At 34.2% G+C, this 27,665-nt stretch overlaps 1 protein-coding gene across 2 annotated transcripts; it reads left to right on the forward strand.

Moving 5' to 3' along the window:
* The first annotated feature begins 18 nt into the window (after nucleotides 1–18).
* Nucleotides 19–27,665, forward strand: LOC101895418 (rho GTPase-activating protein 190). 2 transcript variants are annotated; one of them, XM_011292529.3, is made up of 19 exons: nucleotides 19–125; nucleotides 9,943–10,099; nucleotides 10,172–11,304; nucleotides 11,363–11,656; nucleotides 11,724–12,115; nucleotides 12,176–12,758; nucleotides 12,826–13,004; nucleotides 13,074–13,313; nucleotides 13,370–13,438; nucleotides 14,551–14,676; nucleotides 14,791–14,835; nucleotides 18,136–18,293; nucleotides 18,368–18,575; nucleotides 18,642–18,866; nucleotides 18,938–18,996; nucleotides 19,064–19,448; nucleotides 19,519–19,650; nucleotides 24,996–25,140; nucleotides 25,205–27,665. In XM_011292529.3, the coding sequence occupies exons 2-19, from the start codon at nucleotides 9,950–9,952 to the stop codon at nucleotides 25,401–25,403; spliced, it is 4,722 nt and encodes a 1,573-aa protein (XP_011290831.1). In that variant the 5' UTR covers nucleotides 19–125; nucleotides 9,943–9,949; the 3' UTR covers nucleotides 25,404–27,665. The 2 variants fall into 2 exon arrangements, with proteins under 2 accessions (XP_011290831.1, XP_011290836.1); XM_011292534.3 differs by lacking the exons at nucleotides 14,551–14,676; nucleotides 14,791–14,835 and having other exon boundaries at nucleotides 13,373–13,438.

Genomic DNA, 27,665 nt, shown 5'->3' on the forward strand with positions numbered 1-27,665 from the left:
GTATTGTATTTGTTTTCCTTTTGGGCGGTTGTGAGTGATGTCGAGCTCAAATATAAATTAACAAGTATTTTACAATTAATAATAGTTAGAAAAATAATAAACATTTTTGTGCGGTTCATAGTCCAGTAAGTGTTTCTCAAATGATGAAATTGGAATAAAGAAATATTGATGAATGGTGAAAACAAATTTCTGTAATTTGTGTGTGTTGTCTGTCTAATCGGGGTTTAGAGCCGAGTCGAGAGTAAAGTGGTTTTATTGAATGTGTAAGTTTGCCTGGTTAGATGCTGTCGTCTCTGCTACTGCTGCTACTTTTCCAAGTAATATACGATTCACATGCCAAACGAAATACACGAAAGAAGCGAAATCAATGAAAGTGCTTTAAATTGGGATTATTCATTTGTTTTTCAAAATCTAAATTAATTATTTTATCATTCGGTGACGAGATAGATGGCCTTTTCCCATTCTCACTTGTTTTTGTATCCAGACATAAATAAAAAAACAGCGAACTTAAATGTGTGCTTCGTTGTGTTAGTGCGCAAGCACAGGAGAAATAAATGCGACTAGATTTCAATGCAACTACGCCATTATCCATCCCGGATGAAAGAAATGTTACAAGATCTGCGTTTGTTTCAATGAGTAATGTAAGATATTATGATTATGTATTGTGGAGTATTGTGCTGGTGGTCTTTCGTCAAACTAAAAACAGATTCCCGATAATTGTTGTTTGAAAATTCAAATTCAATTTTATATTTAATAACCTATCCCATTCAACATGCTCCTCCAATAAAGATGATTTTTTTATGAAGATACACATCTCCGAACATTGAAGTAAAACCATTCGCTCTCATTTGTGTTGTATTTGTCTCTTCCCCATATAGATAATAAGAAAAACTACTACAGGTTTTTGATAAAACAAAATAGAAATTATTTTTTACCGAAACCAAGCGACTTGTAATAGTAGCATAATATACTTACATGCATTGGTACATACATACATATGGAATTTACATTGCTTAGGTGGACAATTTCTTAATGTATTGTGTTTTTCCATCCACAATATCTATTCGAATGTGTATCTAATATAATTGTATGTAGGAGTTCGATGTTTTTACAATATATTCCTTTGAAATTCCAAGTGGTGACTAAATAGCAGTATGAAATAGCTCCTGCTTCTTCTAAACTATAATTAAATGAGAAAATGTTGATCTTTTTGGGAAAGAATTGTTGTCAAACTTTTCAAAAATTATGAACATTTCGTGATCAAATATTTCAAAGAGTGAAATCAACAATTGTAATGCTTGGAAACAACGTTTTCCTCTGGCAATTTCTCTAATCGGCTGTCACAACACGTTTTCTAGGAACATACATAGCTGCAAAGCAATTTAATAACTTTTGAGACGGTTACAATCATGGTACAATAAGGAGGTAACTATGCTCGTTCCCTGTCAAATTTGTATGCAAACAATTTGTTTTCATTTATTCAATATTTTCGTAATTTTTAAAATCGGTCAAACAGCGCGAAAAATGCATGAAATGCTTGGATTTTCTTTCGGCGAATAACTTCAATGCGCGTTCCGCAATGTACGCGTCTTCCTATCATTGATTTTGAAAATATTTTGTTTTTATTTTTCAAAACAATAAAAACATACACAAAATTGTCGGGCACACTTAGAAAAAAATTGTAATCAGCTGGTAGCTCTACCTTACCTTTTTATTGTACCATGGTTACAGTATTTTTATTCGTCTCTTCTTCTTTTCCAAAATTATATGAATTACATACCTGTAGCTTGCATACAATATGGATTGCTTATTGCCAGTGGATTTAAAATGCCTATTCTATCACATATACGCTCAATAAATCCTTATGAAGGAGTTAACCCATGGTATAATTATTACAGGTAGCAGCAAGTCCCAGCTGATTTGTCTCTATAATAATACTAGTGTCAAGCTCAATATGACGTTTTGTGATTTAATTCCATTTCTTGATACAATAGGTCTACCATTTTTAAATATAAAATTTCTCTACGGGGCAATGTGAACATTTTTAGGCTTATAATAATAGTAAAATCGCCGTTGTACTTAACACTTTGAAGTTCGAAATGGATACTACAGCCTAAGACAGAAAATTGTCTGTGCAGGTCCACGTCTTCGTATAGCCCCCATACAACGGTACCTCCCGATATTCGGTATGTTAATGATTTTAGCGCCATTATTTAGCGGAATTGTTTCAAATAACGTATTTAAAGTTCGTAATGGAAACTACAGTCTGTGACAGAAAATTGTCTATGCAGGTACAGGTCTTCGTATAGGCCCCATATATCAGTACCTTCCTATATTCGGTAGGTGCAATACCCACCGAAATTTTTTGAGATGTCGTATTTGATGTTCGTAATGGATGCTATAGCCTGTGACAGAAAATTGTCTATGCTGGTCCAGGTCTTCGCACAGCTCCGATATAACGGTGCCTCCCTATATACGATATTTTGATGATTTTAGCTACATTATTCACCGTTTATTTCAAGTTTCGAATTTGAATATTTATGACAAACAAGGCCTATGTAGATCCACGTCGTATAGACCCCAATATAACGGCTATATTCGGCATTAAGCAACATATTCGTATATTTCATGTTTCCTAAAATTGCAAAATGTAGAAAACTTTATGTGTATGCAAATTGTATATTGCTTTCAATTTGAAATGGCTGTTACTTTCTCCACGATTTTCTAGCGAATTTTAGAAGTGTTGAGATACTAGGATATACAGCTACAACTGTACATTCAGGCGAATGGTATGAAAGCATTCAAGCTAAATAATTGAGGAACTATTCTTCTGCATTTTAAATTTAATAATCCAAGATCCAAAAATTTATATTTTTGATATAAAAATAATTTATTGAAAATTAATTATTTTGTTTACATTTTTGGACATATAACTCTGACACTTGTACTACGTACAAAAACAAATTTGTATGTGGTTGTTGTTACTCTTGCAGTTACCTGAATTTTTCTACCATGGAGTTAAACAGACAAAAAGATGTAACACCCTTGGTACAATAAAAAGGTAAACATTGGTAAGGTAATTGTTTTCAAAAATAAGAACTAAAAATTGACAAAACAAGTGACGTGAAAGCGGGACGCGCCTCGGAAATATTAATTAGTTCTGTCATGGAATTGTTATATTGAACTGTTTTTGAAAGAAAATTCATTTATTTAATTCATCTTTCGCGCTTTCTCATTCAATATAGAAATGAGGAAAAATATAAAAATGTGGGAATAACTTGTTGCATATAATTTTTGATTTTATTTTCATTCATTTATATTCCGTTCCTCATTTTTATTTCAATATTCATGAGTATAAGAGTAAAATAACTGACTGACTGACTTACTTAAGACGAAATGGCTAAAGCTAAAATCTTGAAATTCTGGGTATTAGAAACTCTTTTAAGTACGAAACTTATTAAAAGGTACTAAATATCGTACCCTTTTTATTTGACAAACCTGTAGAAATAGTTTAGATTGCTCACAACTTATTATAATGTAATGTTTTTGGCCTTAAAGGATTTTATTACATGAATGAATTGAAATAAATAAATAATTTTGGCGTGAGGATCACTGGTTGTAATCAGCTGGTGGATGTACTAAAGAGTTTTTTGAAATTCGCATTTTAAGTGAACGAAAAATACTAAAATGCACTATATTTGGTACTATTTCGTATTATGGGAATGGTTAGAGCTCAACATTTGTTCTGAAATTTGGAAATAAGATTACTATTGCATAGTGGGCTGAGGTATGCAAGTTTTGTTTTGCACTCTTTGTGTAGATGAGTGAAAACTAAACAAAACTGAAATGTATTCTACTGGATGATGCAACATTGGAAACGAAACAATACAGAACTCATCGCAAACGTGTAAAAATTACTATTAAGTTAAATTCATGCCATTCGGTACAAAAAAAAAAAAAAAAAAAAAAAAAAAAAAAACAATATTTAGAATGACAATTTTAAATGCACCAGTTATCATTTCGTTCAACAAACGTTTGGGAACTTTTCCTGGTGATTCGTTCGCAAACGATACAGCTCGGCAACTCACAGTGGAAGTACATTAAGACAATGTTTTGTGGTACGAGTACTGTTTTGTTTAGAGAACAAAACGATTGAATTTTTTAAAGTTTGTGCCTTCGTGAGATCTCTACGTGCAAAAAATGTATAGTTAGATTTCTGAATTTTGGTGTTGGGGTCAGAACTGGTGTAGTGCTGTGTTGAGATATGGAGGTGGTTTTGGAAATGTGTACTAAGTGTAACAATTGTACTAAATAGTACTGAAATCGGTACAGTTTGGTTTTGGTTCAACGGATTGATCTGGTAAATTAAAATTTGCTAGCGGGTAGGCCTAAAATAAAGATTCGATATTGGGAACGCGTTCAGGAAGCGTACGAATGGTTCTAAATTTGATAATGCGTTGACAAGTTAGGATTACACGGTTGAGATTTATAGGTGAATTTGGAAATACGTGGTATTTGAGGAAGGGATAGAGCTGCAAATCTGAAATGTGTAGTGAGAGTCTTTGATGTTGTGTAGATAGACAAACTAAAGGGTGTTTTTAAAATTTTATCAATACGTGTACCAAAAGTTTAAATTACACAATTTTTGGTACCATTTGGAAATATGTGAACGGATAGTGGTAAAAACTTGAACGTTGTCAGGAGAATCAATTCTTGGAAATGGTGTTGATGTAAGGAGGTGGGGTTGATGCAAGGGGTGTACTAAATGGTACAAAAGTTGCTATAAGTCGGATAGGGCTTAAAATCTAAAATTGTGCATTAGGGTTAAGGGGAAATCTGTACTAAAAAGTACGAGAAGTACTAAATAGTTCTTAATTTTGCATTTGAGGAAGAAATAGAGATGGAAATATTAAATTTGATATATGGATCGCCTTTTGTGCAGTACTGCTGATATATGGAGGTCGAATTGGAATTAAATGGTTTAAATTTTGGTATTTGGGGAGACATAAAGCTGAAAATAAATGTGTATTGGAATTAGTCATTCAATTATAACTAGATATTAATAAATTGTGTTGCTTTATTTAGTACATTCTATTTGTGGTAAAAAGTTACGTTAGGTTAGGTTAAAGGACGCATGGTTGCCTTTTGGTCACCGATCCAAACGGAGACCTGTTGGTGGTCCATTGTGTTCATCCTAAAAGAAAATTTGAAGAAAGAAGAAAAGTAGAAAAAGAAAAAAGTAATGTATTGGAGCTTTTTAAAAATGTATGTGTGAGGGTGATACACGCCTAGAGATCTTGCCGTGTCGTCTTTAGCCACTTAAATTTTCTGGCTAATTGAAGAATTACTGTAGGGTCAGTGTTGGAGAACGAAGTCAAATCATGTAACACTTTTTCCCCCACCAGCCTGTGTCTCACGTTAATGAGTGCTGGACAGTGACAGAGCAGATGTTCGATCGTCTCAATTTCCTCTTCGTCCTGACATATTCTGCAGTAATCAATGTCATCGCTATCCCATTTCGAGGTCATTGCCCTAACCTTTCAGTTATCTGTGATGGTATCCACCACAAGTTTTAAGTCAGGTTTAGACAGTGACAGTAGCGACTTTGTTCTCTTCTCCGAGAGTGTGGGCCTCCTTCCGTCCAGCCATTTTTGTTGAATTCTCTCCGAGTAGTGTTTATGAATAACCTGTAGGAAGTGACATAGGTGTGGTTTAACCGAGTTCTCAACTTCAATGGTAGTCCATTCGGATCATAGCCTAGCCAATTCGTCCGCAGTCTCGGTGAATGGAATATTGCAATGACCAGGAAAGCAAAAGAGCTTGATGGACAACCCAACCCAGTTTTCCAAGGATTTCCTGCAGTATGAAACAACCTGAGACCTCTTGACTATCGACGTATATTGTCACCGGATTGATAACCTCGTTGTTTCTCGTTACCAACAGGTCTATGGCTTTTTTGACCGCAAAACTTTCCGTCTGGAATACGCTACAATCGTTTCTAAGCTTGTAGGCTTCGCCAACATTAAGAATGTCACAGAAGACACCAGCGTACCGTACCGCATTCCATCTTTAAACCGTCGGTATAGACAGCTATGCCGCAGAAAGGTGGATTATTACGGGCCCAGGTGTCCCTATCTGGCATGTGGATGTCAGATGGATCAAAGCACAACCGCGGTGAGATATAATCACTAGTGTTGGTTTCCTCCTCCACATTCCTTCTCGGTGTTCCTCTTCCAGCTTAGTTGGCGGTCGAGGATAGTGCCGAGGTATTTAGCTTCAGAGGAGAGGTTTAGCGTGACTCATCTAGCATCGGTGGTATAAAGGACGGACACTTACGTTTCCTCGTAAAGAGGACGAGCTCCGCCTTTGATGGGTACACGCCTTGTCCATTACGACGTGCCCAGCTTGATAAGATGACTAGAGCTCCTTGCATCAGATCAGAGATAGTTTGTAGGAATTTCCCAGCAATCAACAGGGCAACATCATCAGCATAAGCGAATACCTTTGTGCCAGTTTTCCCTAGATCTAAGAGTAAATGGTTGATAACCAGAATCCATATCAATGGTGGTAGAACACCGCTTGCCCCTGGTGACCGATTTCCTGACAGATATTTCCCCAATGCTTGAGTTGATAATTATGCTACTAAGTACTGTATCAATCCAATTTATGAGGAGATGGGGAACCCTAAGTCTTAACAGGAAATCATAAATGGCTTCTAGTGTGACGTTGTTGAAGGTTCCCTCAATATCAAGGAAAATTGCAAAGGTGAATAAGGAGTCATTCATGTTTCTCTCAATGAACCCTACAACATGTTGTTGCGCTGTTTCAACAGATTTACCCTTAATGTAGGCTGTTGACAGTCGTGGGTTGTAGAGATCTGATTTCCATGTTCTAATGTTTTCAATAAAAAGGATGAGTGACTTGGCTTCCTAGCTTTTGGGATGTAAGTAACCATAACTTCCCTCCACAGTACCGGGAAGTAGGATAGGTATAGGCAAGCTTTGAAAATCTCACCCAGATATTGACGTCGAGACATGTTGAATCATGGGGGGAATAATACCATCTGACACTGGTGATTTAAAAGGCTTGAATGTGTCTATGGCCCACTTAATGTCAGCCGTACTTCCGTAGAAAAAGTCATTGTGCCATTTATAGTACTTTCCATATCCTTCCAAACACCTTACACCAAAACTTACGTACAAAAATTCAATATTGAAGTTACTATAATAATTAGTACGGAAAACCCAGTCTTATCTCTCACCCTCCACCCCTAGGTTTATCCTCAACCAAAATTTCAAGTTTTTATCTTCATTCATTGAACTCAACCTGCCTAGGTGTTACCCTGGAAGCCATATACTTCATTATTTGGTGTCTAAAACGTGTGTGTGTCGAGAAAGTGATGCAGTCACCGATGTAGCGAACCATTAAAGTATGAATTCCGTCCTCTGTGTTCACCCCCATCTATTGCATCACTATAGCAGAATTGTTGTGCACCTAATGCGAATTGATGAAAATGCCGGCAACCTATGTTCAGCATGTGTCGCAGGCTTAATCTACTCAACTTAATCCAGACGATCTTTAACTACAGCCTATCGGAGTTGCCGATTTTATAAATCTGGACATTGAAACAAAACGAGATTGATAGATTTTAAACTAAGATGATATGTTAGCCCCACGTCAACTACATTACCGAGTAATCGACCAAATTTATTTTTTACAAGGCCGTGCCACCCGACATGAGTAGCAACGTGGTCCGCTGTTCAAAAAGCAGCCGGGCTCATATGATATTCCTTAAATTTTCTGTTTTGCCATGTCAAGACGAAGATCATATGTCTAATGATTTGAAATTTGCAGTGAGAAGGAATTCCCGGGATACACTATTACACACCGACCACAAAGGATGGAGCTCTGGCCGAGTCGAACTCAACGTCATTTTACTCGTTTTTTCTGTCGAGCCGACCTTAATGAACCGCAATTTGCAGTGAAAGGCGAATCACTCAACACATATATACCTTTAACGGATTTCGATACATAACGTTTACTGAAACATACTCCAGATCCAGATGTATCCGTCTGTTCAGCATTATCATTGCGTTTCAATCTGCTAAAGTCCAACATAATCGTTCAATGGTCTCTATATTACTGCTGGAACGTTAGGTCTTACTTCGGGTGCTAAACGATCAGATATATGACGAGCTTCCTTTAGGTCAATGACACTTGTAAATCCACGACAACTTATTTATCCCTATACAACAAACCCTTGTTAGGTTTTTAAATTTTATGAAAAGAAGAAACATCAATAAGAGAGAATCTTCTTTGTACCAATTTGTTATAGTATTCATCCGATATTCACACCTACTCGGTTATACCAGTGACATTTTGAAGAATAAACGAAATTAACACCACTTATTAGGTTTTACACATAAGGTTCCTGTTCTTTTTCGCTGTTGTTAATTGTGTAAAACCTGTCAATCATGGAACAAGGACACATTTGTCTGCTGCTGTTTGAAATGAGAAGGATTTGAAACATTTGGTGGGACAAAGCAAAATTGTCGATTGTGTAAATAGTTTGTAATGACTGACAATGCCCGTTCTAAACTCCTCAATGCCCTGTGCTGTACATCACACTGTGCAACACATGCTCCTCAACCTCAATGGGGTTCAGTAAAAAATCAAAAATTATCAAGATGAATGCGCCGTTGGAGTGAAGGCATATTGTGATAGACATCGAGCTAGTAAATCAGTAATGGTGTGCTTCTGTACATGTTTCGGTTGGTGGCTCAATCTGTTGTTCAGACAAGGTCCGTCGTCGTTAAATAATATTGCTGCTTTACAATTTCCTTTTGCCAACAAAACCACCATCATGTTACTATCTAATTCACGTTTAACGTAACTTCTTCGCAGTGTGGGTGCGTGTGTGCGACATACAACATAATAAGTGAATTGGCATAGCATTTAACAACCAATTTCCTCTCGTATCCTTTTGCTTTTACATTCTATGACATGTCACTCACACACATACCAACATCTCAATACTCATCCGTTCTCACTATCGTATATACTCTCTCTCTCTCTCATCTGAAATTTGAACTCTTATGCTCTCATTCTCTCAATGTGCTCTTTTACCCAACACCAACCAACCAACCAACTTACTGCCGCTGCTGTCAGTCATGCTCAAAGGAAGTATTTTTTGTCGTTGCAAGTGGACTGTTCGAGGACAGAGCAAGGCAGGAACATCTTTTTCTGTATGTGTACAAAATTTTTATGAAAAGTGATGTTTCATTCAATTCCTACCATGGAAATTATTCAAAACTGTTGAATGTTGTTAAAAACCAGCAAAAATCATTTAAACAAATGAAAATAACAATAATAACGGTGAAGTAAGTTCTAATATGGCTTCATTGCTGCATTCACTTATTTTGTAAAGAGTGTGTGGTATGTAAAATTGTTGTCGTTTTTGTGAGTGTTCTTTACTACATCGAGGGTGCAAACCCGTCTGGATGGCTGCAAAAATGACATTCAAATTTCGCTGTAAAAATTGAAATTTTACTTTGGTTAATTTATCCCACACAATTTCGGTGGTACATACATACTTTAGAACTTTGCGATATTTTATTTGAAATATTGGGAAAAAGTGTTTGTTTAGAATTCTGAAAGAATAATTCTATGTTGGTTTGTCAACCCACCCGCTTGGGTGTTTTATGATTCCAATAGTTTGACTGTTTTATGAACACATATACATACAACAAACCGGCCGTCGGTCTTCTATGAAAAAAATGTAGTGTTATTAATGAAAATGGTTGATTTAGTGGCAAGGTAACCAGAAGTCGCCACATACTTTGTTCATTTCAACATTACCTACATTTGTATATCAGTCGCAATAATTGTATCGCAATTATGTCAATGTAAATTAATTTTGTGTGTTTCTGTGCTTGCTTGCAGATAAAAGATGAAAACGTTCAATATATCGGTCATCGGTCTCTCGGGGACTGAGAAGGACCGAGGACAAGTTGGTGTAGGCAAATCATGCTTATGTAACAGATTTATAAGGCCCATGGCCGATGACTACTTCATTGATCACATATCAGTTTTGAGTCAGGTAAGCGTCAATTCGAGCATTTGGTCAGATCGATAAGGTCGATTATACGATGAATCCGTTTCCCTTTTCTAGAGCGACTTCAGCGGGAGAGTTGTAAACAATGATCACTTTCTCTATTGGGGAGATGTACTCAAGGCGACCGATGAAGGCTCTGAATATTCCTTTCATATTATCGAACAGACGGAATTTATGGATGATTCCACATTTCAACCATTCAAGGTGGGCAAAATGGAGACCTACCTAAAGAGATGCACCAGCACAAAGGTATTTTCTGCGGAAAAACTTATGTATATTTGCAAGAATCAGCTGGGAATAGAAAAGGAGTATGAACAGAAAATTATGCCGGATGGAAGACTGGCAATAGATGGCTTCATTGTTACGTTTGATGTAAGCCCTGTGCCAAATCGAAATATCGAGAAACAAGTTGAATTTGTACAAAATGCAATTACTTTAATACTCAAAAACAAAAAGCCGTTGGTGCTTGTAACCACCAAAAACGATGATTCCTGTGATCTGTATGTGCGCGAAGCAGAAAAAATCTGCCAGCGTAAGGAGTACAAGGGCATGATACAGATGGTGGAGACGTCGGCCCACGAATCGATAAATACGGATCTTCCATTCCTGTTGCTGGCCCAAATGATTGACAAAGTGAAGAACCGCATTAAAATTATACCATATCAAGAAGCTGCCAGATCACGCAAGGAACTGCTCGAAAGCCGATCTGAAGCTGTTACACGACTAATTCGTAACCAAATAACAGATTATCATGTGCTTTGGACACATGGCTCAAAAATGCTTGCTCAATTCCGTGAGTGGACAGAGTTTTTGAATATATTTGGTCATGATGCAGGACAAAAACTGTTCCGGAGGCATATGAAAAAGTTACGCGATGACTATATGAACCAGCGCTTACACCAATATTTGGATAAATTTGCCCGCACACTCGAGTATATGCTGCCGGACATAAACGCTCTTTCCACGAGCGACGATGATATATGGGAATGTGCCAAGAGCTACATGAGAAATCATGTCGAATTTGATCAATACTTTTTCGAATGTCCCCAGGCATCGTGGCAAGAATTGGTTGATATGGACGAAACTGAAGATGAAGCGCGTATACCCTTTGATGTGTTAGAAACATCTGAGGCCGAGACGGTATTTCGCAATTTTTTGAATTCGGTTCAACAGGACAAGAAGAAAATAGGGTAGGTATATTAATTTTGTCCATTTTCTCTTTTTACCTATTGATCATGAACATTTCAGATGGAAACAACAATTCAAGATGCTATTGGAAGAATCGGGCTTTGTTACACCGGGCAAGCAATTATCGGAAGTTCGCGTACTATTTATGGGCCGCGAATGCTTTGAGGCTCTGTCGGAACATGACTGCCAACAAATATACGATATTCACCAAGACGAGATCATTGAAAAGAGTAAACAAAATTTCATCGAACTACTTTTGGAACATGCTCAGTTTTTTCAACAATTTAAAAACGTTGATATTATAACACAAGAAGATGTAAGGCAAATAACCGATATGCTTCAGGATGATTCTAGGTACTGTTTTGCAAAAAAAAAAAAAAAAAAAACTCAGAACTTCTTAATTGCTATGTTTTATAAATAGGTATAAAATAATGGATCGACTGGACCAGGAGAGACGTGTTATTCTATTTCAACATTTAGGATTTATGCATTGTCCCATACGTGATCATTGCCCATTTTATCACAGTTGCGTTGACAACTTCATTGAAGAGATATTGACGGACAAATCGGCTGGTAGCCACAAAACACTTGGCAGTGGTGGAAGTGGTAGTTGGAAATCTCAGGGATCTGACAAAACGCTAAATTTGTTAATTGTGGGATCCGAACACTTGGCCAGCGATTTACTTAACGACATACGCATGTGTACTGGTTCCAAAGGCGAATATATCTACGAAAATCAAACATATTATCTGAATTATCGCATAGCGAATGGTGATATGGAAGCATTTAAGGCCATTGATGTTTACTCGAGTGGTATGCACAGAATTTTAAATCGGTCAAGAGCGATTAATCGAAATCACTTTCTTGTTACAGGTTTAATTTGTGTTTACTCAAATCTTCAGTCTTTTGAGACTCTTAAAGACAATTTAGAACGCACATTACTTTGCAATTTGGAACTGGAAGATAAATTTGAGAACCTTCCAATTGTACTGGTGTACCAGCCACATGACTTGAAAGAGAATGAAGTCGAATATTTGCGCAATGAAGGCTTGCGTTTGGCTGAAATGCTTCACTGTGATTTTATAGACCACCAGCAGAGCCATCAGAAATATGTCTATGAGATTTTGAATATTGTCATAGATTCGTTAAGAGTAGCCGAAATGAAAACCCTTGAAACATTTCCACCGAATCAAACTGATCTGCGCATATTGGTGTGCATGTTCTGTGGCGATCAGTATGATATTGAAAACATCATAAATCCATTGACAGATGAATCGACATTTTGCAAGGCTCTTGAACATTCCGTTGTGGTGGACGTATTCATTGGAGACTCGAAAAAGAGAGTGGAATTTATATTATCATCATACCATGGAATAAATCAATATCGCGATGAATTGATACATGGATTTATATTTGTATACTCCACCAAGAGACGTTCTTCGCTGGCTAATCTAAGGTAGACTTCTATAAATATCTGTGCAATCTGTGCTGTTATACTTACTTGGTTTCTTTTATATTTTCAGCGTTCTGGTCTCGCAAAATGCAAATATACCACTGCAAATTATTGCTATAACGGAAAGCGGTGGTGCTAATGCATTTTTCAGTAGTGAACTGTGTCAATTTCTCATTACAGAAGGGAATTCTTTGGCTGATCGTTACAAAGCAAGCTTTATGACATTTTCATCAGATCAGTATGTTAAATGTAAGTATTTGTCGTTAATATCCGTAGGATCTCCATAGTATTGAACGTATTGTGTTTTGGTGTTTGCAGTTGCTTTTTATAGTCCATTCTTGAAGAATGCTTGGGATAACAAGTATGACGTAGAAAATTTACACGTTGAAGAGTCAATTACTTTGGATTCAGGAGAGGGAACACTTGAAAATTCCGTCAAGTTGCCACGACCTCCACCGCGCCACGAAAGCTATATGCTGTCAAGTACCCTAGGTACAGATGGTTCCGGCAGTGAAAATTACGAAATGCTTCCTACACGTTCTCTGAACTCATTAAATGGTAAGTTTGTGCTAGGTATACAGTATTGCCTTTAGTAATGTATGCATTCTTTACAGAAGAAAGAGACATATCTTTAGATGAAATCTATGAAGAAAGCAACGAAAAACCAAAAATGATCCATCAGAGTAAGTAGATGAGTTTGAACCATTTCATAAGAATTTGTTAGTTTCATTTTTCAATATTTGAAGATTTACCCCAAATCTTAATTTGTAGTTTTTAATGACATTTTAACATTTGTATTTATATTCAAAGAATTTGTCTGTGATATTGAATACCTCAAACTGACAAGGGACTAATTTTTGTCTATTCTTATTTGGAACTATCAAAATATTGCAATAAAAAGCTACAACTGAAAATTGTATCATTTTGTTAAAGAAATGTCGTTGTAGCCTGTTACATATGTAGAATATTTTTTGCTAACATCAATAATTTGAAAAATTATTCGTCTGGAAGATCGAAATAATGTAGTTATGCATTAATTGGTTTTCACGCCGTCATAATATATCATAGTGACTACAAGTGATAATTTACTTAAAAGGTGCCACGACTCGACAGAATGATTTTAAAAATGTTAACATATCGGTCATTCAATCAAAGAGTCTCATGACTCAAAAAAGGTAACATTATATAAATTATGTTCATATTAGTAGTATATTTCCTTGAGTGATAATTTACTTGAAAGTTGCCACAACTCGACAGGATGATTTTAGAGCTGTTGAGGCCGTATAACTCATCAAGCTAGTATGTTTGATCTTCCCCAGACAGATATTCAATTTAAAAGTAACTAGAAAATATGAAGAAAGAATTACATTTTCAATTAGAAGAGTTCACTGTTCGTTTTTAAAAAATCGCCAAATTTCTGCAGATATTACAAAGAGTCTTAAAAAGTGTTTCAACACTTTAAGGTAAGGAAAGGGAATTTTCAACTATTTTTACAATATATTCTTATGAAATGGTTACTCATGCATATTGGTATTAATAGCTTTTGTATTTGTTTTACGTCATCCAAAATTTGAGTTTTTTTTTCTTAAACCCTTCATCCAGAATGTTGGGTGTTTATTTTCATTTAACCGTAGTTTTTTTACTTTATTTGTTTCCATTGTTATAATTAAACGCACACTATATCATACATACCACCATGTAGTAGTTATTAAACCTATAGATGATATTCAGGCATCTGAATTAAAATTTATAATCGTCTACGTATTAAATTAACTAATGTATGATTATCATAAAGGATTCCAGATATTTCCACCTCCAACAACTCCTCCAGAGCCAGCTCCTCCAGATCATCAGCTCATTACATGCTCATATAAGAGTCAATTTGTGTCAGCTTCCGAGTCTAGTTTGGAAGAAATAACATGTAATAACTCGTTATCATTCAATTAAATGATTTTTAGCAAAGTTTGTCACGTTATATAATTTGTTAATTTCTTTGTTCATTTCTATTTTTCAACTGAATAATTTTCATAAGCAGCGGATGTAAGCGGGTCAAAGGATTCATTGGCTACCCATGATGCAGGTTACTAAAACTTTCAATGCCATTCTATTCGTTATTTTTTGTGTTTATCTACTCTTTGGTTGAATCCCATATCGCACGTTTCATAAGACCTTCCATATTCCCAATAAATAAAGTTTTTTTTTTTTTGTTTATATTTTCCTATTACTTTTATGTAATGCACCTCATTTAAATAGCACTAGACCCTCAAAATTTTGCAAAAAATAATGCTTTAATTTGAGAAACGTTACAAATGCATACTCGAAGAAATAGATTTTTTTTTCAAATTAGTGATGCGGAATATAATTTTGCAATATTAAGACAAAACATGGAAAACAAAAACATATAATGACCAGTCTTAACTAAAATTAAAATCTTCATAAACCAAACATTTACCACCGTTCTTATAAAATTATACTAAAAATCCAAGAAAACTGCACATAATCATGTGATTTTAAATTTCCAACAGTTTTTCCTCTTATATGAAGTTCTGCGTAAAAAATTGTTATTTAAACCATGGGTTTCTTCGTGTTTTAACAAACAACTACCGAAAAAGATGTTTCGAAATATAAAAGAAATCCACACAATTCTGGGAAGAGAATAGATTTTTTTGCATAGCCCATTCTCATCAAAATTTAGAGAAGTCGGACAAGAAAACAACTTAGCTTGAACAATTTAGCATGAATTTCAAACCAAAACTAGATATTATCAGCAAACTCTGTAGTCAGTAGTGCGATTCTCTTCACTAGTTAACGACAATTATTAATAACAATTGTTCAGTTTCTTAAAATTTCGGTATTTTTTTTTTCGAATTAGCGACTACTATGATAAGGCCTGCCTATTGTCCACTTTTTTCATTATATCCATGAAAATGTTGCTTGTGAAAGTTACAAATTTTTGTTGGTAATGACAAAAAAAAAAGAAGCCTATAAGGGGGTGTAGACATAGACCTATTGGTCATGAGAAACAACGTTGGAAATTAAATTAATTTTAGCCTGTATTTCATGAATTCTATTTAAGGGGAATATGTGTAGTTTATAATCTTTTACAACCGAGGCTTACTTAAATGTAGGTCTGATAAGAGACGTAATTGCTTTGTTTATAAATCGACATAAATCTTCGGACTGGCCCGTATACTTGTGCTACACTTGGTGTATGACACAACGTACCATCTCCAAAATTTAAAATTCCATTATAGCTGATTTGGGACGGCAGAGGGACACGTTTAATATGTATAAACTTACTCGCAGATCATATATATACTTTCGAGATGTTACATACCAAATGACAAATATAATATACCCTTCCCCATTTTATGGTGGAGGTTATACAAATTTTAAAAAATAAACAGACAACAATGGATTGTGACCTTTACCATCAAAAATATTATGGCATTGGAGTCACATCTATCAAGCAGAAGTAATTGTATCACTTCCACGGGGACCTGTATAGACAATCTTCTGGTAAGGATATTATAGTTATTACTTATTCCGACAACACGCTTTGAAAAAATTCTGTTCAAAAATGTGGATAAAATCACCAAATATCGACTATTGGGAGATACCGCTAAATAACGTTTATTCCACAACTTAGACCTATATAGACAAATCGTTGCAACTATATTTCTCGCATACTGCGAATACAAACTCCCAATTTAACTCCCAAAAAATTCGGTTATAATCTATAACCAGATACCAATGACATTTCAAATCGGTCGGTACTGTTGTATGGAGGCTATACCTAACCGTATGTACATTGTGAAGTGTAAAAAGCGTATTGCGAGAGGTTACAAACGGACTAACAAGCTTCGTATACCCTCTATAGTAAGATAGAAGAAACAAAAATCAGAAAATATGTATTAAATGCTGTAGAAGCCTAAAGCACGTTTCATATGAAACAACAATATTTTTACATTTGGGACGATGTGGGTCCGACCGTTTGCACAATAAATGTAAGCATTTGCATTTGCACCAAAATGGAACTGACAGTACGCCGTACCGAATAAATCTTAAAGAATAAAGAACAGGGCTTTTAATTAACCAATTTATTCTTTACACCACACGATTTAAATTCTGCCTAAAAATAAATGTATTGTCTAAAATAACATTAAGACCATCAGACTCATGCGTAGTATATTTTACTTGATCACATACTTCACTTCTATGAATAACCCTTGTTGCCGCGTATTTATCCAAACACACAACAAGTACTACATAACAAAGTCTACTTGATATTGGCAAAACGAGAATTACTTTAAAACGTTTGTAAATTCGTAAAAAGATAATGTAATTTATAAACAACGGGACTCATATCTTATCCTTGGGGAACTTCACTACACAGGATAAATTTAGACCAATAAAATTGGAGATGGGCTGGTATAAAGGCAATAAGTAAACATGTTTTAAACTGTTATGGAGCCCAAAAATTTGTGATCTTCATCTCCAAAGGAAACATTTTGTGAGGCTCATCTTGCAAAACGTTGGTTTGACCGAGTTCTTCTCAACTTGAATGATAGCTGATTCAGACCCCAGCCTTGCAAATTCGTCTGCAATCTCGTTGCCTGGAATATTGCAATGACCAAGAACCCAACAGAGCTTGATGGATGACCCAGTGTTTTTCAAGGATCTCCTGCATCCCAAAACACCCCTAGACTTAATGGTAGAGAAGTTCAAAGCTTTCAGTGCCGCTTGGCTATCGACGAGTATAAATCGTTGTTTCTTTAATGACCATTATGTGGAACACGGTGATATGAAATACAAGCCTGCAGGTTATTAATTTCATTCAAGAATCTCATTATGATTCATACCAAAGCCAATGGGGCATATGGCAACAGTGGTAAGATTTAAAAAAAATCTTACTAAAACTAAGAACATTTGGAAAAAAGTCATTTATATGAGTTATATTCTACTCAGTGCTAAATTTAATCTATGACAAATTGCATTACATCGCTCATGTACTCATTTCATTTGCTAGCTTATTTTGAAAAAAATTTATATAGATTTTTTTGTTATTTTTGGTATGTTGTACATTTTTTGGCATATTATTTGTAAAAAATTTTGCTAAAAAAATTCAAAATAATACATATAGACGAGCGAGAGTTGTGCATGCAGTGTGTATAATGCCGGTGCAATTTCAAACAAAAGTTATGTTTTTTTTGTTATTAGAATATATTTAAACTATCTTTTGTACATAAAGCGTTCGTTCTGGATGTAGGGTAGTTTTACATTGGAATGACAACGACGATAGTTTTTTTCTAATTTTTGTGTAACTTCAATTGAATTGAAACTCGAGGTAAATTAATTTTTTATTTGTGATTTTTTTTAGAATGGTTGGATGATAAAACTGATGCGCGGCGCAATGCCAACAAAAATTCAATTTGGAATAATTTTGGTGGCTCAACCCACGCATACACAACTGGTCGTAGACATATAGATTCTAATTTGAATAAAATTCGTCCAAAAGGTCCAAGTCAGACCCTAAAGGTAGGTAGTACATGGCATTCATAACATTATATACAATGCAATATCTTTGTAATTCTCTGTTTGTTTCGAACTAGCAACCCGGAAAATTAAATATGAAAAATTTTCAATTAGTTAGTGATGCAGTAGCAAAAATGAATTTTGGGGGCGATTCTTATTTGCCCATTTGTGAGAGTGGCGATAAGGACTCAAAGCGTTATACTCAATTTGATCATTCTCAGTTGGATGGAGACGAGGAGGACTCTGAAGAGTTGGCTGAGTATGAACAAATCTATGAAAATGAAGGTAGAATTAAACATGATAAACAGAACAAGAAACAAATTCTAATTTTCATCTTCATTTACAATCTAGACTGTACTGAATCGGATAGTTGTGCTAGTTCTATAGAGCGTAAAAATCGACAGCAAAATGCCTACTATAAGCAAATGAATAAGAAACCACCCGTCAATAAAAAGACAAAAAAGAAGAAGGTTGCTATACCGGTACAAACGCCACGCGTACCCACCATGTTTGGCTCGTACGTTAGCCCACCAGAAATACCATTGCATTACCAGAGAATGGTCACTGCCGAAAAAAGTGAGTCATAAACCCAACAATGTTTCCAGGACTTATTTAATATACTATTAAATTATTATTATATTTTTTAGAGAAAATTAGTGACCCTTCTTTGATAAACGATATGATAAAAACCGATAAATCTCCAGAGGTAAGCGCTTGTACATTAAGGCAAATTAAGACAAATGACCTAAAATTCCAAAATAAAAATTTTACAGTACACCATGGTGCCAGATAATCCAGGCCTCTTCGGTGCTCCAGAAAACCTAAATGAATATAATATGAATGCTAAATGTTTGAAAGAATTTGAGAAGTCGGAAAAGCGTCGCCTCAAAGAGGAAAATACGAGACTGCGAAAACTGCAGGAGAAGGAAAAGGAACAAGAAAAGAAACTTAAACGTAAACTAAAACAGAACTCCAAGGGTTTCCCCGATACAGAATCTCAATTTGAAAAACTTATGATCTCCGACAAGGTGGAAATTCCTATATTTTTAATAAAGTGCATAGAATATATTGAAAAGGAGGGCTTGGACTCGGAGGGTATCTATCGAGTGCCAGGAAGTCGTGCTCATGTAGATCTTTTGTTCCAAAAGTTTGAAGAAGGTATAAGGCGATCAAACAAAATCAATGATGAATTTAAATATCAACTTTTGTGTTCTTTTTATTTACACAGACTCCAATACAGTTATTGAACTTCTGGATATACCCGTAAATGCTGTAGCGACCGCACTAAAGGATTTTTTCTCTAAACGATTACCACCATTATTTAGTAAGGATATAATAAAAGAACTGGAAGAAGTTGCAGGTATGTATAAGATAAACGTCAGTAACTTATTAGTATCTGTCAAAAATGTATGTTGTTTTTGCTGTGTCGGGATCTCTGGCGCCCAGTCGGTTAATTTTTTACACACATATGACCCTGATGTACAAAGCAAAACATAACAAAGGGAATAAATATGTCCAGTCGCTTTAAATTACCGAACAATTCGTCTGATTTAATTTTAAGTGTAGACAAATTTCTACAAAAACTCGTTTCCTTGATCAAATGGATGGATGGATTTCTCAAAGTAACCTTAAAAGAAAATTTTGGACTGAGGAGATTCCATGGAAAACGTTGATTTTAGGTACATAGTGTCTTTGACATTATTGCATAAAAACAAGGATTACTTTGCTTGAAAATGTTAACCCTCGAGCGTGTCGAAAAGGGGGAATTAAGCCCTATTTTGAGAACAAGTTAAACGTGATCGTACCCTCTGATTTTTTGTGATTGCGAAGTTTTTGATCATATCTTGCGAAGAATAATGTTATATTTGAGTGTAGAAAACTTTCCGACATAAGTATGGTGTGTGATAACTTTTTAGTGGAGTTGTTGGTATTAATTCAAAGCAGCAACATTTCAAAAGGAGTTGTAATCCCAAGATAATTTTTTGATTTTATGGTCTTTTTAAATATACGTTTGTATTGGGTCACTTTTCTGTCTGAAGGTTTTCTCTCTATGAAGTAACCAAAATACTTGTTTTTTAAGGACTGTATCGAAAGTTTGGCTAAAATATACAGAAAACATGGCCTAAAGTTAAAAAGATCTTTAATTCGGAGTTATCCTTACATGGGGCGATTCCAAAAAGTGAACCGATATGACTCATTTTCTATACCAATGATTCTGCATATAAACCAAAGATCTCTCAAATTTTAAAGCTCTATCCAATATGTTGCGAATGTGGATGCGAATGTTGATCAAAACTATATAAGAGCCTTAACAACGTTTGGCCTAAGAACTCGAAACTCCTTCGGGGATATTTCTTATTCACAAAAATTGATAATATTTCTTTATAGTTCATATTGAATACAAAAACTCACAATGAAAGTTGAACTGGAATAGGAAACTTGATGGAAATATATTTTTAATAAGCAGTGAAAAAAAAAGATTTCTTTTCTTTTGGTGACCTACAGATTTTTAAATCAACGGATTCCAAAAAATCAGACATATTGACCAATAATGTGCTGGATTTTGTGTTGCACAGTGTAATATATGAATATACTGCTACCAATAATATGAATAAAAACTTTAAGAGTTTTTCAAGACACTGACTTTTATCACAAGAAACTCGAGCATAAGTTGTGTCACTGTTTATGGTTGCAATGTCCCGAAATGTACCACACTTTCTTTTTCCATTTTTTTTTCGAACGTTCCCACGCCTCACATTCCCACCCCTGCCGACCGAGGGGGCGACCTCCATTTACGGAGGGATCGCGTACACATCATGATCCGCATCATAATGGGAATTCAGTAGGAAATTTAAAACCAGCTACAGAATTTAATTCATCAGCTAGTTTGTCAAATAATAAAACATGTATGTTAATTGTTTAAAAATAAAATTATTCTAGATTTAATAACTTCTAAACTCATACCAAAATCTACATTACAGTACACAGAATTAAAGTCAACACACATTTTACTAAGAGGTTCGCCCATTGAATAATTCGTGCGGTGAAAATCAGTATATAATAATTGGTAGTATCTACTAGATCTAAACGGAACATTAATTCTAATAGATGAAATCAGAAAATCTGAGGGTATATTACCATTTAATATTTTTAGTACAAACATGGAGTTCAACATAATACGTCTGCTTTTAAGTGTAGGCAATCTAATTAATTTTAGCCTGCTAGCATAAGAAGGCAAAACAAAATCACTATTCCAATGTAAACCTCGTAAGGCAAATAGCAGAAATTGTTTTTGCACGGATTCAATTTTATCTGAGTATATTGCATATTGAGGATCCCATACAACAGAACCGTATTCCAATATAGGTCTAACAAGAGACGTAAATAACAGTTTTGTTATATATGGATCAGAAAATTCTTTGGCCCACCGTTTAACAAAACCTAAAACACCATTTGCTTTATTTACCATTGTTATTACATGGCTATTAAAATTTAATTTTGGATCCATCAAGAGGCCAAGATCAACAAATGAATCTACAGTTGATAATGAATGACCGTCAATATTATATTTTAATATCAGAGAAGAAGATCTGGAGAAGCACATATGCTTACATTTGCTTAAATTTAACTCCATACAATTTAGCGTGCACCATTTAAAAAGGCTATCTAAATCGTTTTGAAGTAAACTAGCTCGTTTATCACAATTATGGGAAATGAATAATTTAACATCATCTGCGTACATTAACAATTTCGAGTAATTTATGGAATTAGGTAAATCGTTGATAAATAAAAGAAAGAGGACCGGTCCAAGGTGACTTCCTTGCGGAACACCCGATGGAACGTTAATCGTTTTGGATAGATACCCTTCAAACAAAACTAGTTGTGATCTATTTTGTAAGTAAGATGATATCCATTTGACTAGGTTTGTGTTGAAACCCATATAATTTAATTTATATATTAGGAGTTCATGGTTAACCCTATCAAAAGCTTTACTAAAATCGGTATAAATTGTATCAGTTTGTTTACGCTGAACAAATCCTTTTATTACTGTTGACGTAAATTCTATAAGATTTGTTGTAGTTGAAAGACCACTACGAAAACCATGCTGATATGGACTCAATATAGATTGAATTTTCTGTGAAATTACTGCAGTAATTAATTTTTCAAACAATTTTGGTATGGCACTTAATTTTGCAATTCCTCTATAATTTGACACATTAGTAAGACTACCAGACTTATGTAAAGGTATAATATAAGATTTTTTCCAAAAAGTAGGAAAGTGACCAAATTTAAGTGAATAATTAAACAATATAGTTAACGGAAGTGCTAATGTTTCTGAACAATATTTAAGAATTATATTAGGTATGCCATCCGGTCCTGGACATTTAATCGATTTTAAACTACGCAGACTATTGGACACATCATGACGTTGTAGAAAAGGCATACAAATTTGATCAGCCTGTGATAACTTATAAGGATACGAATCTTTAATTTGGCAAGATGTACTGGAATAGGTTGTGGCAAAAAAATCTGCGAAACATTCAGCAATATCTGTGCCTGTGACAAATTCTTTATTGTTATATTTCAATACTGAGGGCTTTGAGGAAACTTTTCGTTTTAGATTAACAAAATCATAAAAAGATTTAGGATTGGATTTAACATTATTTTTAATCTTGTCTAGGTAAAGATTATACAATCGTCGAGACTCTAAAGTATATTTAGATCTAGCAACAGAGTAATTAGTATAGTCTATTGTTAAGCCTGATTTTTTATATTTACGAAAAAGCTTATTTTTAGAATTTTTTAAACTTGATAACTCAGGGGTTATCCATGGATATTTATTTGAATTTTTAACTCTAGTGGTTGGAACACATTCCAGTTTAAATCTATTTAAAATATCATAAAATTTATCAATTACATATTCTAAATCTGTATGGCTGTTACACAGGCACACAGAAGCCCAATTTATGGAGGAAATGAGAGTATTAAGTTTTCGAAAATTAGTTTTTTTGTAATTAAGGACAGTTTTAAATGAGTCGGACTGACTTTCTTCAATTACATAACTGTGAGTCATGGAGATATATAAAGTTGGATGGTATATATCTTCAGGAGTGCATATTGGAGGAATTCTGAATATATCAAAATGCTGTGTTATATTTACAAACGCCAAATCAAGAATTTTGCCATGCGAATTTTTTACACTGTTTATTTGATAAAGATTTAAGTCACACAAACTATTTACAACATCAAATGTATACTGGGTACTGTTCATTTCAGATGGCAAAGGAATCAAAGCTTCAGAATCTGGCATTGGAAGCCATTTAATGGAGGGCATATTAAAATCACCAAGGATCAGAATGCGATCGGAATCTTTCATTTTTTCAGTAATTAAATTTATTTCTGATAAATGCTGATTATAAATGTCAAGTGAAGATGAGGGGGGAATATAAGAGCAAGTTACAAACAATTTAGATTTGCCCAATTCAATGGAAACACAAACAAATTCTATATCAAGAAAATCATTTAGATCAATTAAATTAGTGGTATATTTGGTATCAACTGCAATAAGGACGCCACCACCTTTTTTACAAACACGATCTTTTCTAAATATTTGATATTTTGAAACATAATATTTCACTATTTAATATAGATGTTTTTAACCAAGTTTCGGAGAAAACCAATACATTATAATTGAAACCAATGCTATCAGTATATAAACTGGTTAATTTTGTATTAAGCCCCCTTACATTCTGATAGCAGATAGAAAATGAGTCATTTAGTTTTTTGGCACCGAGTCTGGTCTAAGAGGCAAATGAGCTAAATTATCGGATCTCTCCACAAATTCTTTAATAAATGCCCTAGCAGGCCAAAATTCTTTTAAAATCAACTGTACAAAAATATTGTCAGGCACAACGATTTTGAAAGAAGATCTACTTTCAGAAAATGCAGATCGGAGCTTATAACATTTCAAAAAGTAATCTCCCTCAATTTTTGATTTTATATAATAGTTTATGTCATCGGCCGTTGTTTCTGGTGCAAACCTTGTTGCAAATATCATTTTCATGGCGGGGGCCATGGATAATGATCTTTGGACAGGTTGAGCTTTGCCAGTAGCAGTCTCGGGACGATCAGTAGTGATAAGTGAAGGAAATGATAATTCCTGTATGTCACGAGTAGATTGTGAGGTTTTCTTAGAAACCTCACTATCAATATTCATAACATCAGGATTAATTACCCCTTTACCTATACCGATGTTATCTACCGGAACTGGGTGTGTAATAACACTGGCATACGACTGTTCACGTCCATTCTCAGTTGTATCAGTGATATTAACTGAGACCGGTTGTGGAACAGTGTTCTCAACAGAAACTATTGCTTTGCGACTAGGCATTCCCTTAGTTGGTGCCTTTTTCGCAGCCCTTTTGCGTTTCTGTCCAGAAACTGACGGTGACGACACAAACTCATCTAACTCTTGGTATTTCTCAAACAATGTAGAGAAATTCTCAAATCGGAGTGACAATGAGGAAAAATCTTTTTTCATCGATGTCAATTCCGACTGCAAATCCTTTACAAAATTATAAAAGTCTGCAGAGAGTTTCCTGCATTGCACACAACACCAACGAACACCAACATTATTTCTAATTGTGTCTGTGATAAAATCTACACTTATCTTACAAACATTTTTTTATTTCCGTTTCGTTATAGGTTCTCGCACTGTGTGTGGTTCGAAAGTTAATGTTGAAGTTAAAACCGATCGAAGTTGTCGTTTAATGGCTTTGAAGACGCTGCTGGAAAAACTACCACCCGTAAACTTTGCAATTTTGAAATACATATTTCAACATTTCGTCCAGTAAGTTCTGAGAAAGAAGTGTTCTGAAACATGTATTAACTCTCGATTAATTTAATTTTTGCAGTGTTTCCGATAATTCCAAACTCAACAGCATGGATAGTAAGAATCTGGCCATATGTTGGTGGCCAACATTGATTCCTATAGACTTTACGGATATGGGTCACTTTGAGCAGTTGCGTCCCTACTTAGAAGATATCGTACAAACAATGATAGATCAATATCCATATCTATTTTGTGGCGAAGATGCATTTGTCATGGTATAAATCATCAGTATTTCCTTTCGATTTTTTCTTTTTTTCGGTTATTATATATGTACGTGTGTTTGTGTGTTATATTAAGTTGTGAAACAACAACAATGGAATTATGAGAAAAATAGCAAAGAGGAAAATACTTTTTATAGTATAAATAATTTGAATACCAGAAAAGAACCGCAAACAATGCTTGTCTTTTTGAAGAAAGAACGAACATGTGTACTGCGTTTTTGAGAGCGTGTAAATCATTGTTTTAGTTGATAGTTGATTTTTTAAATTATTAAAATATAAATATATATTTCATTAGTTAATTGTATGTATATTAATGTATCTGTGTGTATGTGAGTGCAAATTTAGTTATAGTAAACAGAAGTGAGATTAAATACAACACCCGCATCCCAAAATCAGTAAATTAATATACGAAAACGATTTGAAAAAAAACCTGTTGCTTACAACTTTCATTGGCAAAACAAAAATAAGAAGTAAAACAACAACAATACATTATGACAGCAGATTGAAAACATAGATAGAAACAAACGAAGCCAATATCAACAATATTTAAGAAAAAAAAAAAAAAACAATCAATTTTATCAAATGTGTGTTAATTACGAACTGCCTAAGTTTGAATTAGCTATGTGCCAGCCTATAAAACCCGTTATCAATAAATCCAATAAATGTGCTTATTTACTGAATAGCTTGTTATGTAACATTGTCAATTTTTATACCTAATTTTGTCCCATGAAAAGAGCTAATTTGAAACTATATTATACTTAAAACATTTTTCCAAAGTTTGTATAAATTTCGATTGTGCCGAAAGTCATTTTTCGCGAGTCTAAAGTATAAACGTACATATCTTCTTAAATCAATGCACATAATCCATAATACCAATCAAGAAATCAAAAAAAAAAAAAAAAAAATCGAAATAATTCACCTAATAGTTGAGCTCCTTATTCCACTACACCGTTGACAGTTTTAGTTATGAACATATTTGTGATGAAGTTACTATTTTGATTCTAATTATACTCTAATCTCCATTCTCTCCTGTCTCCCTTTTTCTCTCGTTCAAAACATCTCTATCTGCAATGTTAACTCACTCTACTCGATATCGAAATTAGAAAATACTTCTTGAATGTTATGTTGATTTTATAAAGCTTAAAACGCTATTTATAACGAAGTTTTACAAACTTTGTGAATAAAAGAGAGTTTCTGGTTATATAGAAGTCGTTAGATACAGACAATTTCTCTGCTACTAATTATGGTGAAAATCATTCAAAAAGGCATTACCATTTGCATTTATAAAGAGACTTTCCATGGAGTATTCATAGTAGGTTTTTGCATATAGCAAATGTAAATATATCGAAATATGTATGCCTGTTTTGGATTAGTTTAACAGTAAATGTTCGCTGATTTACCCTAACCCCGTAGGAGTATTGTCATAAACTCAAAAAGTATTTTCATTTTCTATAAGGTATTCAATCAACGTTTTTGTTTTCTAAACAGGTTCAAAAATATTAAATTGCTATAGGTTTAAGAGTGTAATAAATAAAACAAAACGATTACGGAGGAGAAAAACAAAACCAACATATTATTGTAATAGGTAGATGTTATTACTAACAAGCTAACAAAGACGTAAAAAAGAAAAGTAAGAATACAAATGTATTAACAACTGATTGCATTATTTATATGAATTTCTCTATATGTGTAATGTGTCTAAACGCACCTTAATCTTCCTGATTTAATTAATAATAATTGTATTAATTAATAATGATAGTAAGTAACAAAACAAAACAAAAAAATATATATGAAAAGAACAAATGAAGAACTAGGTATTACAAAATAATGAGATATTTTATAAAATGAAATGATGAAAACAACAAAAACATTTTAGTGTAATTTGTATGTATAATGTCTGTGTCTATGTGTCTATTGCATAAACAAACAATTATTAAATAACTAATATTAATTAAAAAATATATATATTTACTACCGATTAACGTGATGTGGTGTATTGATATTTTTAAAACCGAACACGAAAAAATACAACAAAACAAAATATGAAAAAAAAAAAAAAAAAAACAAATTGATATTAACGGTCATTTCAGCTAAATAAATATACCAACCACATACGCTTGCAGGCGTACTCATATATACATGTGTACATGTGTTTGCAGTGCTGTGTGTGTTTGTGTGTAAAAGACGAAATAGGCCGTCATATTTAATGAGAAAATCAAGAAAAGTAATGAAATAAAATAATTTTGAAATAACTGTGCAAAA

The sequence above is a fragment of the Musca domestica genome, unplaced genomic scaffold (genome assembly GCF_030504385.1).
Source record: "Musca domestica strain aabys unplaced genomic scaffold, Musca_domestica.polishedcontigs.V.1.1 47, whole genome shotgun sequence".
Lineage (NCBI taxonomy): Eukaryota > Metazoa > Arthropoda > Insecta > Diptera > Muscidae > Musca > Musca domestica.